The sequence below is a fragment of the Balaenoptera borealis genome, assembly GCF_965194805.1.
Source record: "Balaenoptera borealis genome assembly, chromosome: 13".
NCBI classification, from domain to species: Eukaryota; Metazoa; Chordata; class Mammalia; order Artiodactyla; family Balaenopteridae; genus Balaenoptera; species Balaenoptera borealis.
The window spans coordinates 8,244,555-8,258,283 of NC_138870.1; the positions used below are offsets into that span (position 1 = coordinate 8,244,555).

Below are 13,729 nucleotides of genomic sequence, written 5' to 3' on the forward strand. Positions count from 1 at the left end.
TTGGCATCATCTCTTAGGAGTTGCTGCATGACTGTGAGATTGCAGCCCTGGAGTGTTTTTATTGTCTGGTTATAGAATCACTGAAAACACCATGTTGTGTTACGGTGTGGCCTGGGCATTTTCCTGAAAGCTGACATGCCATAACTGCTTCCCAGTTGCCAGTGGCTATAACATCCCATCGTGATTTCTACTGGGTCCACAACTGCCCTGGTAATGCAGTACAATTTCATGCAATGAAGTCAATCATAGAACAGACAATGGTCAAGAACTAAGTGTCAGGGGAGGCACAGATGTGGCTTCGGAGTATTGGAGGTCAGTGACAGGTTGTTTCAAAACCTACCCATTGTAAACATTTTAAGGGCATTTTTATAGTTCCCCTCTCAAGGGAAACTGGACATCTCTACATTAGATGCTCTGGTGTGACTTGTGGAGCTTTCCTTCTGAGTGAGACCCTTTCCATTCGCCTGGAAGGCCACATCCCATGTTCCTCGTGTGTAAATTGAGCTCCAATCCCCTGATGCCATTGAGACTGTGGGTCCCCAGGCAGGTAGGTGGGTGTGGTAGGCGGGACAGGTCAAGGTCTTGAGGGAGGGGGTGGTGTGTGTGCGTGTGTATGTGTATGTGTGTGGTAGCGCCTCTGTCCCATGATGTTCTGCTCTTACTGTGTGCATCTGTGGAGCAGGCCCTTCTGGCTGAGACTGTGGAAAGCACGTGAACGGTGTATAAGGGACCAGTTCCGGCTGCTGTGATGCTGGCAGCCGTCCATCTGTATGGCCGTTGCTTCTTCTATTCCTTGCCCTTGTCCTGTCCTTCTGTGTTAGGTTTGCCATGTCATCTGGGATAATACTAGAAATCACTTATTATGCTTGTTAGTAAAACTTGTAACTTTTTTCTTCTTTTCATGAAAATGATTTTCAGTTGTCTTGCTCATGATATAAACTCTGAGAAGCAGCACTCTCTGTTTTTGTTGGTGACATTCTAGTAAACAAGCTATGTTTGTTTAAGAAAAATTCTGTTTAAAAATAGAATAAAAACAGTGAGTAAGAGCATGCTGTCTCCTGACTGAAAAACAAATTTTAGTGAATGAACTTTGGCATTTATTTAAATAACTTTGGCAGTTGTTTAAAATTTTTTCCCCACATTCTCAAATTATTTATTTTGACTAAAGTTGCTATGTGAATGACGTCATTGTTGATGCTCATCTAGTAATATGTGCTACCATCTGATTTTTAAACATACCTATAAATGTTTATAAGAAACTATACATATATGAAATAAAGGAAGATAATTGAACAATAACTACAGATACATGAATATACATAATTTGTTCGAGTTTGTAGTGACGGAAAAGACGGGGTATAGTTCCTGTTTTTCATAGCTAGTATATAATCATGGCGTGATTTGTGTGAAAGCAAAAAATTGAGTAGGTTTCTCGATTTACTTTGTATGTATATCTTCTTTTCCAGCTAGAAAGAGTCTATTCAGGAGGAAGTAATCCCAGAAAAGGAAGAACAGGCAGAGCAAGATGTGTAGCTCTGTGGCTGCCAAGTTGTGGTTTTTGACAGATCGTCGAATCAGGGAAGACTATCCCCAAAAAGAGATCTTGCGAGCATTAAAGGCCAAATGTTGTGAGGAGGAACTGGACTTTAGGGCTGTGGTGATGGATGAGGTGGTGCTAACAGTCGAGCAAGGAAACCTGGGTAAGTCTACAATTAAGTAACTTCTTTGGATTTTTACTTAGAATTTGGTGACTCTGCATGTTTTAGGAATAATTAGGGCAAAGGATTTGTTAATAGCCTTATTATTACTAAGTATCATCTAGTCTAAAAATCTAGTATATTTTATGGAAGAAATGGCAACACCGGTATTTGTTAAACCCTTTATTGTATTATTTAGGAAATAGTTGGGAGGGAAATTGAAGATTACCTACTAGTTTTCTTCCATTATTGTTTTCTATTTTTAAAATGCCTTGTTTATAAGGTGCCTCTAAGGGAATTTGTACCCCATCAGGGTCCTTCTAGTAAATTGATCAAAATCCATGTGTAATTCTCATTTTCTTTTTTCTTTATGAGATACTTTACATGTATGGTGTTAAATACAGCTTTTCTCTCTGGATGAAAGTGTCCAAATGATTTGACTTAATTGGTGATAAGTATTTTTAATATTTTCAGTAGTTCATATTATTTTCAGATTACTAGGGGAAGATATTTTGAAAATGTATAGAAATTCTTTAGGACTGACTTGCAGGAATCTTTAAGCTTTGTAAAAAGATTTGTTACAGCTAAATTGGTCCTTTCTATTAGGGAGAGGTGGTTATTGTGAGAATTAATAATGCAGAGTACAGATCTGCTTTTAAGGTAATTTCACTCATGGGCTTATTTCAGTTTTTCTGTCTCTGTCTCTTTTGACCTAATTCATCCTTAAGAGCCATTTATGCCACAATATTTTGTTGCTTTTTTTCCCCCAAGCCACAGCTATTCTGACTTCTTCTTCTTACTGTCCTGGGTCAGGATCTTAGGGCCCCAAATTTTAATGCCACAACAGCCCTTTATGTCTTTTTCAAAAGTCTTTCCTTTCTAGCCCTTTCTCATTCATTAAACACTACTTTTATCATCTTAACATGATAAAACCTTCAGAAACTCTCTACTTCCCTATAACATTAAATCTAATCTTATTTTAAAGACTTTTCATTGATGCATGTCCCATAAATCCAGGAATTTCTAGGTTTTTTTTTTTTACATTTCGCATATTTTGAATTATTTAAATCTCATACCATCTTGTAAGGAAGGTAATATCATTTTACAGGTGAGGAAACAGACTCTTGAAGAATTAAGTGGAGAAATTAGAATAAAATCCCTCTTCTCACATATTGTTAACTCTGCTGTAAATGTTGCAGATAGACCATTTGTCCAACCTTGTCTCTTATTAGTCTGTATTGTTTGCCTTGGATCAGTATGTTCACTATGAAAGCTCAATGTCATTTATGCTCATTGCTGTTTCTTTGTCTTTGCTCATATATTTCAGTACACCTTAATATTTCTGTACCACAGTTAACTGCGGTAACTGTGGATGAGAGGACTGCTGCATTCTCCTATAATATTTTTTATTTCTGTAGAATCGGTAGTAATGTTCCCCCTTTCATTTCTGAGTTTAGTAACTTGAGTCTTCCCTCTTTTTCTTAGTCCATCTAGATAAAGTTTTGCCGATTTTATTGATGTCTCCTGTATTAGTGTCTTCTTTTGTGTTTAGTTGACATTTTTGTAGAAATCTTTACATTCCTTTTACTTCCTTTTGTGTATATTTCATTTACTTTTTGCGTTTACCATGGGGATTACATTTAACATCCTTATGTTATACTACTCTAATTTGAATTTACACCAGCTGGACTTCAGTACCATGTAAACACTCTGCTCCTTTACCACTCTGTCTCCACCCCTTTCATTTGTTGATGTCACAAAATTACACCTTTATTCATTTTGTGGCCCAAAACATAAACTGATAATCCTTTTAAATGCACCAGTCTCTTAAGTTATATAGAAAACAAGAGTTGGAGTTACAAACGAAAGTTATAGCAATACTAGCTTTTATACTAATGATTGTTTATTTTTTCTTGAATTATATTAGTCTCTAAATTCTGAAGTACAGTTACAAACTATTGTTACAGTAATGTTAGTGTTTCTAATTGCCCATTTATTTACCTTTATTGAGATATTTATTTTTTGCATACAACTTTGAGTTACTGGCAGATGTCCTTTCATTTCACCTTACAGATTCACGAACTCCCTCAACTTTTGCTTTTCTGTGAATGTCTTAAATTCTCCCTCTTTTTTCTTTTTTTTAACCTCTTTATTGGAGTATAATTGCTTTACAATGGTGTGTTAGTTTCTGCTTTATAACAAAGTGAATCAGTTATACATATACATATGTTCCCATATCTTTTCCCTCTTGCGTCTCCCTCCCTCCCACCTTCCCTATCCCACCCCTCTAGGTGGTCACAAAGCACCGAGCTGATCTCCCTGTGCTATGCGGGTGCTTCCCACTAGCTATCTATTTTATGTTTGGTAGTGTATATATGTCCATGCCACTCTCTCACTTTGTCCCAGCTTACCCTTCCCCCTCCCCATATCCTCAAGTCCATTCTCTAGTAGGTCTGTGTCTTTATTCCCGTCTTGCCCCTAGGTTCTTCATGACCTTTTTTTTTTTCTTAGATTCCATATATATGTGTTAGCATACAGTATTTGTTTTTCTCTTTCTGACTTACTTCACTCTGTATGACAGACTCTAGGTCCATCCACCTCACTACAAATAACTCAGTTTCGTTTCTTTTATGGCTGAGTAATATTCCATTGTATATATGTGCCACATCTTCTTTATCCATTCATCTGTTGATGGACACTTAGGTTGCTTCCATGTCCTGGCTATTGTAAATAGAGCTGCAGTGAACATTTTGGTACATGTCTCTTTTTGAATTATGGTTTTCTCAGGATATGGCCTGGTTTTCTCAGGGTATGGCCAGTAGTGGGATTGCTGGGTTGTATGGTAGTTCTATTTTTAGTTTTTTAAGGAACCTCCATACTGTTCTCCATAGTGGCTGTATCAATTTACAGTCCCACCAACAGTGCAAGATGGTTCCCTTTTCTCCACACCCTCTCCAGCATTTATTGTTTGTAGATTTTTTGATGATGGCCATTCTGACCGGTGTCTGATGATACCTCATTGTAGTTTTGATTTGCATTTCTGTAATGATTAATGATGTTGAACATTCTTTCATGTGCTTGTTGGCAATCTGTATATCTTCTTTGGAGAAATGTCTGTTTAGGTCTTCTGCCCATTTTTGGATTGGGTTGTTTGGTTTTCTGATATTGAGCTGCATGAGCTGCTTGTAAATTTTGGAGATTAATCCTTTGTCATTTGCTTCATTTGCAAATATTTTCTCCCGTTCTGAGTGTTGTCTTTTGGTCTTGTTTATGGTTTCCTTTGCTGTGCAAAAGCTTTTAAGTTTCATTAGGTCCCATTTGTTTATTTTTGTTTTTATTTCCATTTCTCTAGGAGTTGGGTCAAAAAGGATCTTGCTGTGATGTATGTCATAGAGTGTTCTGCCTATGTTTTCCTCTAAGAGTTTGGTAGTGTCCGGCCTTACATTTAGGTCTTTAATCCATTTTGAGTTTATTTTTGTGTATGGTGTCAGGGAGTGTTCTAAATTCATTCTTTTACATGTAGCTGTCCAGTTTTCCCAGCACCACTTATTGAAGAGGCTGTCTTTTCTCCACTGTATATTCTTGCCTCCTTTCTCAAAGATAAGGTGACCATATGTGCGTGGGTTTATCTCTGGGTTTTCTATCCTGTTCCATTGATCTATATTTCTGTTTTTGTGCCAGTACCATACTGTCTTGATTACTGTAGCTTTGTAATATAGTCTGAAGTCCGGGAGCCTGATTCCTCCAGCTCCGTTTTTCTTTCTCAAGATTGCTTTGGGGGCTTCCCTGGTGGCGCAGTGGTTGGGCGTCCGCCTGCCAATGCAGCGGACGCGGGTTCGGGCTCTGGTCTGGGAGGATCCCACGTGCCACGGAGCAGCTAGGCCTGTGTGCCACAACTACTGAGCCTGCGCGTCTGGAGCCTGTGCTCCGCAACAAGAGAGGCCGCGACAGTGAGAGGCCCCCGCATCGCAATGAAGAGTGGCCCCCGCTCGCCGCAACTAGAGAAAGCCCTTGCACAGAAACGAAGACCCAACACAGCCAAAAATAAAAAAAAATTAAAAAAAAAAAAGATTGCTTTGGCTATTCGGGGTCTTTTGTGTTTCTATACAAATTGTGAAATTTTTTGTTCTAGTTCTGTGAAAAATGCCAGTGGTAGTTTCTCCCTCTTTTTTGAATTAGAGTTTTGCTGGATGTAGGAGTTTTGGTTGGCAGTTTTTCTTTTAGCACTTTGAATGTAGTAGCCCCCTGTCTTCTGGCCTCCAAAGTTTCTGATGAGAAATCTGCTGATAATTTTATTGAGATCCATAGAATGTGATGATTTGCTTCTGTCTTGCTTTTTTCAAAATTCTCTCTTTGTCCTGGGTTTTGAAAGTTTAAGTATAGTGTATCAACATGTGTCTGTTTGAGTTCATAAGGTGGAGACTGTTGAGCTTCTTAGATGTTTATATTCATGTCTTTCATCAAATTTGGGAAGTTTTCAGCCACGATTTCATCAAATATTATCTCTGCACAACTCCCCCCCCCCCACCCCGCCTCCCCGCCCGGTCTTCCTGGGACTCCCACAATGTGTAAGTTCACTGATTCTTCTGTCTGCTCAAATCTGCTTTGAATCCCTCTAAGTGAATTCTCATTTCTGTTATTGTACCTTTCAGCTCCAGAATTACTTATTGGTTTCTTTTTTACGTTTTCTGTCTACTGGTATTAACATTTTGTTCACACATTGTTTCTTTGACTTTCTTCACATCTTTCTTTAGTTCTCTGAGCATCTTTAAGGTAGTTTCTTTTAATGTCTTTGTCTAATCTCTCTGCCATTAATTAGGACTGCAGGAATGGTATCTGTTGATTTATTTCATTCCTTTTAGTGGCCATACTTTCTTGGTTTTCTGTATGCCTTGTGGGTTTTTGTTGAATTCTGCACATTTGAATCTAATGTGGAAACTATGGAAATCAGTCTCCCCCTTCCCCAGGGTTTGCTGTTTTTTGTTTACTGTTTTTGTTGTTTTGATTGTCATAGGCTGTCTCTGTACTTCAGATCAGCCTAAGGTGCAATCTTAATGTCTTTTAAGGTCTTTTCTGAACCTTTCCCTAGGCACTTGCAGTCACTTTTTAAATTTTCCCCATATGTGCAGTTAAATGTCCTAGTGTTTAGTGTATGGCTTCTGAGAGGGGAAAAATGACAAGGGAGAAAGGGGCAAAGAGGATATTTGAAGAAATAAAGTCCCCTGGAAGTGACTTCAGCTGGAAGGGGAGGGGCTTGTAAAAGTGGGAGGAGTGATGCAACAAAAATGGCTACTGGCCTCTTTGTCTGCACCTCTGATCAGAAGCTGCATCCAGCCATCAGAGCAGAGATGCCGGATATTTGGAGGGCAGTGTCCTTGTAGACCACCCTGACTCCTGTAAGACATGTCAGCTGCTCCAGAACCAAGTGCAGTATTGCTAAAGAATGGGGGATGGGTAGTTGCTACTTTTCTAGAGCTGAAATTGACGAAAATTAACTGCACTTACCATGCCAGTATTTTCCTTCATTATCCTTCAGCAGACTGACAATGCATTTGTTGTTTAGGTGGCGAGACAGAGTCCTGATGCTCCCTACTCCTCCATCTTCCCGGAATCCTCTCTGTACTCATTTTTAATTGGTGTGTGTCTCATTTTCTTTTTGTTTTGTAGTCTTGTATTATATTCTGGGGAAAAGTCTCTTACTGGATACATGTACTGTGAATATCTTCTCTCACTCTGTGGCTTGCCTTTTTCACTCTGTTAATGGCATCTTCTGGTCAGTGAAAGTTTTTAAATTTAATTAAGTATGGTTTATTTTTTCTTATTTTTTGATTAGTGCTTCTTGTGTCCCAGTTAAGAAAATGTATGTGCCCAAGAGTCCTTATTTTGAGATACATGCTGAAAACCTACTTCATAAAATACAACAATGTTAAGTGAAATTATTGTTAGGAAAAAGGGCATATACTATTTTCTAAGGGGAGGATGGGTATGTGACTGTAACTTTTGCTGGTTTAAAAAATAGTTAATAGAAGGATAAATCATAATTTTCCAAGTATGGTTACCTTTAGGGAAAAGAAAAGGTTCAAGAGGACAGGGATGAGCTAGACTACTCTGACTCTAACAAGGTTGGCCATGTATTGATAATTGAAAGTAGGTGATGGTACATTGGATTCATTATAGTATTTTAATTTTCTGTTTAGGAGTTTTCTTAATAAAATTAAAATAAATGGAGAGAACGTTGGAAGTGATGAACATTTTTGACTCAAGGATAGAAGGAGAAAGTTCGGAATTTAATCATTTTTGGTATGGCACTTTGATGAGATTATAGGTTGTTTCTTGCTCAGGTTAACTAGAGATATTTTAATTGCTTACAAATCAAATAACCTTCCCCATTACAGAAATTAATTCCAGAGAACATATTGCCAGAAATAGACGCTCAGAGACTTGGTTACTTGGCATAGATAGGGCAGAAATCAATTAATACTACCTTTCTTATTTCAGAGTGGGGATCTCATAACCCATGGTACACAGTGGTGAAACTGGTTATTAAGTAATTACTTTTATTCACTTGGAATCATGGTCTTTTTGAAGATAAAGCCTTGGAATCTGTTAGGTACTGCCACAGGAAACTTTTTAGAGTATGAGGGATTTGGAAACAGACTGAATGGCCTTCTGAAGGCATTGGAGAACTTAAAGCAAAGGAATGATGAGAAGCTCAAATCTCTAAATTCTTCCTTCAAGGCAAATAACAAAATTCAGGGGCTTTCCAGTATTTAGGATTATAGGTCTAACCTAACCATTAGAGTATATTCTTGTTGAAAGGAGTCTTCCAGCTGTCATGCTGCTAGGGCTTTGGAGGGAATTCATGTGATACAATGAAAAGAGCTTCTGCCTTAGAACTAGTTAGATCTAGCTATCTTGGCTGATTTAGTTTTTAAACTAAACTGTTTTGCAGTTGGTCAGACTGGTTGTCTTGATACTGCTAAATTAAGTCTGCTGGTAAATTCTCTCCTTGATAAGTAGAGAAATTTCTAGATATCATGTAGTTAGGTCACCTGCTCTCGATTGCCAAAAGGAGGTTAGAGCAGACTGATATAAATATTTGTCTTTAACCTGGAGCCACTGTTAAAAAGTTTACTCTTATTCAAAGTGGACAGGGACTTGACATTTAAAGGATATCACAAAGATACTTTGCTTACACTCTCCCCTTTTTTACATTAGTCTGTTGCTGGGAGACTGCAGTAAATTTTTATGGCTGGTTTCATTAATAGCGACCTAAATGATACATTTCCCCACTTTTCTTCTATATAGTTTTCTATTAAACTATTTCAGTATAGATTGCTATCTTATGGGGGAAGAAAATGTAATTTTGGTTAGATATAACATTTCATATTTGGATAATAGTAAGAAAAAAATTCATAGTTTTCATGTTAAGTTAGCAAAATAGAAATATATCTTCTTGCTTCTAATACTGAGACCTTATGCATCAGATATCAAATAAATCAAGTTTGCTTGGGAGTTGAGAAAAAAAAGGAGATGAAGAATCAACAGCTACCATATGTGCCGTCAGCCTACCCCAACCCACCATTGTAAACTAAGAGTAATTGATAGCCACTAACAATTATTAACTACTTACTATGTGCCAATCTTTATCAAATACTTAACATGCACTTTCCGCCATCATCCTCCTCAAAACTGTTTAAGTGGGGCTAGGACTTTATCCCAAGGCTCAGAGTATCTTAAAATAGATGCTCAATGTTTTTGAATGAATAAAAGAATGAGTGGATAAGTGGATGAGTCCTTTAAGGGTATTTTATCTTTTTATCACTTTCATGAAATATTTTCTCCTGAGCCATTTTTTTCTATCTATAGAAAAGGTAAAGAGAATGTACTCAAACATGCAGAGCTTGAATGCCAGCATTTATAAAAGTAAGATTAATTAGAATTATTTAGCTAGTGGCATCACATTTTTCTACATTTGATATGTCCTACCTGCTTTTTGGGGTAGGGTCAGTTGTCTTGACCCCCAGGTTCTGCATTTTTTAAAGGTACTTAGAGCAGAAGCTAGCCAGTCATTACCTTCAATAAAAGATGTTTTTAAAACAGACAGTCATAATCTGATTTTCCTCATCTCTTTCTCCTTTTCTCTCTCTTTTTTTCAAACACATGATGGTCAGCTGCAAAGCGGCAGTGCTCAGTGATAATGAGACACACTGTTATAGTAGACTTCCTTTTGTTTCTTTCAGTACCACTGATGGACCTGGGAAAGGAATTTTATTGGTTCCTTATCATTCCCCAAAGAGCATACCATTGAAGGGAAGAATTTTCTTGCTACCTGGGATTAATAGTGAGATAAGGCTTGGAAGCAAATTGGACAGGAAAAGGATTGCTGAGGATGTTAAACAGGGGTAGTTTGATAGGAAACATAAAATATATCTTCGTAGGAAGCAGGTAAGCAGATAGAGAAGGCATGTATATTCTCAAAAGAATGGATTCTTTTATTCTTGTTTTTGATATTTGATAATTTAGATGTATGAGTTCTAACCCAGCCTTAATAAAGACTTTTTAGTGTTTTATATAACTCTTTTGAGAATTATCTGACCCTTGGTACTGTAAATTTCCATTATCAGTTGTCCTATTCTCAAAATTTGGGTAATTACTTTTCATCCTACATTTTTGGGACCTGGTGGGGGAAACTAGCCAGTGATTTTTTTAAGGTGATAATTTTTTAAATATTCATTTATTTATCCCCACCCCGCCTGCGTCGGGTCTTAGTTGCAGCACATGGGATCTTCTTTGAGGCATGCGGGATCTTGCCTTATGGCACGCAGGCTCTTGTTCGCAGTGCGCGGGCTTCTCTCTAGTTGTGACGTGTGGACTCCGGAGCGCATGGGCTCTGTAGTTTGCGGCACTTGGGCTTTCTTGTTGAGATGCGAGAGCTCAATAGTTGGGGCGTGCAGGCGTAGTTGCCGCGCGGCATGTAGGATCTTAGTTTCCCGACCACGGATCGAACCCGCGTCCCGTGCATTGGAAGGCGGATTCTTTACCACTGGACCACCAGGGAAGTCCCAAGCCAGTGATTTTTTTTTTTTTTTTTTTTAAAGAAATTCACGTTCTTTTATTTATTTATTTATTTATGACTGTGTTGAGTCTTCGTTTGTGTGCGAGGGCTTTCTCTAGTTGCGGCAAGTGGGGACCACTCTTCATCGTGGTGCGCGGGCCTCTCACCATCATGGCCTCTCTTGTTGCGGAGCACAGGCTCCAGACACGCAGGCTCAGTAATTGTGGCTCACGGGCCCAGTTGCTCCATGGCATGTGGGATCTTCCCAGACCAGGGCTCGAACCCGTGTCCCCTGCATTGGCAGGCAGATTCTCAACCACTGCGCCACCAGGGAAGCCCCAAGCCAGTGATTTTTTAAAAAAAATGTTTAGGAGGACAATTCTCATGTGAAGACAGTTTTGCATTTATAGTAGGCACCAGTTCTGTGTGACCTAAGCTCTCTTGTGGCAATCTTTTTTTAATGTCCTAAAGTAGATTAATTGATAAATAGATTTATAGTGAGTTGAGTATTTTAGAACGTTCAGAATTATCTCATCTTTTTTGTTAATATAGCTCTTTTTATTTTACATGTGGTGGTGAATTTAATAGCTTTGTCAGTTAAGTAATGGATTAGCATTCTGGATTATTGACCTAAACAACTAAAGTTTGTTATGTGAATTTAGCTGGAAGTAGGGAGCTCAGAAGTTATAAATCTCTTACCCTGACTCCTTGCTATTTCTAAGTAGAACTCACAGCCTGAGAAAGAACAGGTTAGATTTCTTGTCCTAAATTTGGTTTTGACTGCCTTTAGCAAGTTACTTTAGCTTTCAGTTAGTCTTCCCTCCTCCCCCTTCCAAGATGAACTAATATAAAGTTTTTACTGCAGTAGTAGCACTTGAAACATAAATGGCAAGGGAGATGGGTCACTGGCAGAATAGTAAATGGGCTTTTGGTGAGAGAAAGGATGAGAAAGCATTTTTTTTAAAAAAAGTGAAAAGCTGAGCAGCAAAACCCAGAGATTTTGAAACTGGAATGACAAGCATCACTTCTCTTTAGAGAATACTTAAGAATTTGATACGTCTTGGGTTCTCCCCTCCAAATCAGGTTTTCATTAAGAATTTTAAATGAAGAGAAAAGTTGAAAGACTAGAATTATGAACAGGTATATTCTTGCTACCTAGATTGAGTGTTCAGTAGTAACCCCGTCATAGTTCTTTAATATCTCTTTCTCCTAGTATGTATAAACATTATGTACATTACACACAGCTTTTTGAGAGAGTCATTATCTTTTGAATACAAGTAGCTATCTTAATGTTCACCCCTAAATATTTCAGTATCTGAGGCCAAAAAATAAGGATATTGTTCCCTGTCAGCCAACACAATTAGCACGCCTAAGAAAAGTAAACTCTTTAATATCATCTCATATATACTCTAGAATCAGATTGTCGCAGTTGATTCCAAAACACCTTTTTCAGTTATTATTTTCAAATCAGGCTCTATAAGGTTCATGCATTGTATTTGGATGTAATGTCTACTTAGTCTTTCTAACTCTAGACATTCTTCCCATCTTTATTTCTAAAGTGACATCAACTTTTTGATGTGATCAGAACAATGTCTCATATCCTGGATTTGTGTGATAGTTTTCTTGTGATGTCTGCCTCCTGAAGCTTCCTGTGAGTTGGCATGATTAGATAGAGTTCATGTGTTTTGTGCACACAGTTACCTCTTAGTTGACCATGGATACTTAATAGTGCGTCCTTCCAGAAGGCCCAAAATGATAGTCTGTGCCACTGTCGAGGATAAGTTTGATCACTGGGACAGGTAGTGTCTGCATGGTCTGTTAGAAAAATCTGTTTTTATCTTTTGCCTAGCAATTCTTTGATATTTTGGCACTATACAGATATCCCATCCACCTTTCCTTATAATGATATTTTGATATTTCATTGGGATTTGCAAAATGGTGATTTTTCTAATTTTGCTATTCCTTCTATATTAATTGGCATTCTTCTCTAAAGAAGACCTTTTCCTACTGGTGATAAATAGCTCCTTCTGAAATGGGGGCATAAATGTAATTTTTCCTCATTATTTACCAGTTTTTATTTATTTATTTTTTAATAAATTTATTTATTTTTGGCTGCGTTGGGTCTTTGTTGCTGCGTGTGGGCTTTCTCTAGTTGCGGAGAGCGTGGGCTTCTTATTGTGGTAGCTTTTCTTGTTGCAGAGCACGGGCTCTAGGTGCGCAGGCTTCAGTAGTTGTGGCACATGGGCTCAGTAGTTGTGGCACGCAGGCTTAGTTGCCCTGTGACATGTGGATCTTAGTTTCCCGACCAGGGTTCAAACCCGCGTCCCCTGCATTGGCAGGCGGATTCTTAACCATTGCACCACCAGGGAAGTCCCTACCAGCTTTTAGAATACAGATTTATGTAATAGCTCCTCAAGTGATAGCAAATGAGCCTCCCTTCTCCATTATCATTATAGATTAATGAGCTTTTTTTGCATTGTTAGTAGTTTTTTTTTTCTTCTTTGAAATTTGGCTAAATGAAAGCTCTTTCAGGCTGTCTCCCGTGTTCTAGTAACTCATCTGTCTTAATCTTTGAGTGCGTCCTTGATTTTTGGCACAGAGACTGTGTAGCTTTTTAATTGTGTACAAATAGCTCCTTCACTGGAAACTTCCAGTTTAAATTCTTAAAATTTGTTAGCTTTAAAATGATTCCAGAGGCTCTGGTAAATCCTCTGGAATACTAAAGGATGGAAGAAAAAGAAATGCCAGTCAGCAGATAAGCCTATCCTTACTTCCTGAGGATAAAAACACCTAGTACTTATCGTGTAGCCAAACTAGTTTCAAAAAGCACAGGTGTAGAGCAGGCTACATGAGAGATTTCCCACTTAATTACTGGCAAGGAGATTATTAATATCCCAAAGGAATCTTTCAACTTGGGAGAATAATCAGCCCTCAGCACCTTCTCACTCTGCCTTGACAACAGTAGCAGCCTTTT

The 13,729-nt window shown here is 38.2% G+C and overlaps 1 protein-coding gene across 5 annotated transcripts in view; it reads left to right on the top strand.

The window, feature by feature from the left end:
* The window catches only part of RIMKLB (ribosomal modification protein rimK like family member B), a 51,854-nt gene that overhangs the window by 19,547 nt on the left and 18,578 nt on the right, over positions 1-13,729 (top strand). For all 5 annotated transcript variants that reach the window (XM_082349234.1, XM_082349236.1, XM_082349235.1 and 2 more), the window contains one exon: positions 1,467-1,700. In XM_082349234.1, the coding sequence (XP_082205360.1) occupies positions 1,526-1,700 (175 nt within the window). In that variant the 5' untranslated portion in view covers positions 1,467-1,525. The remainder of the gene's footprint in view (positions 1-1,466; positions 1,701-13,729) is intronic.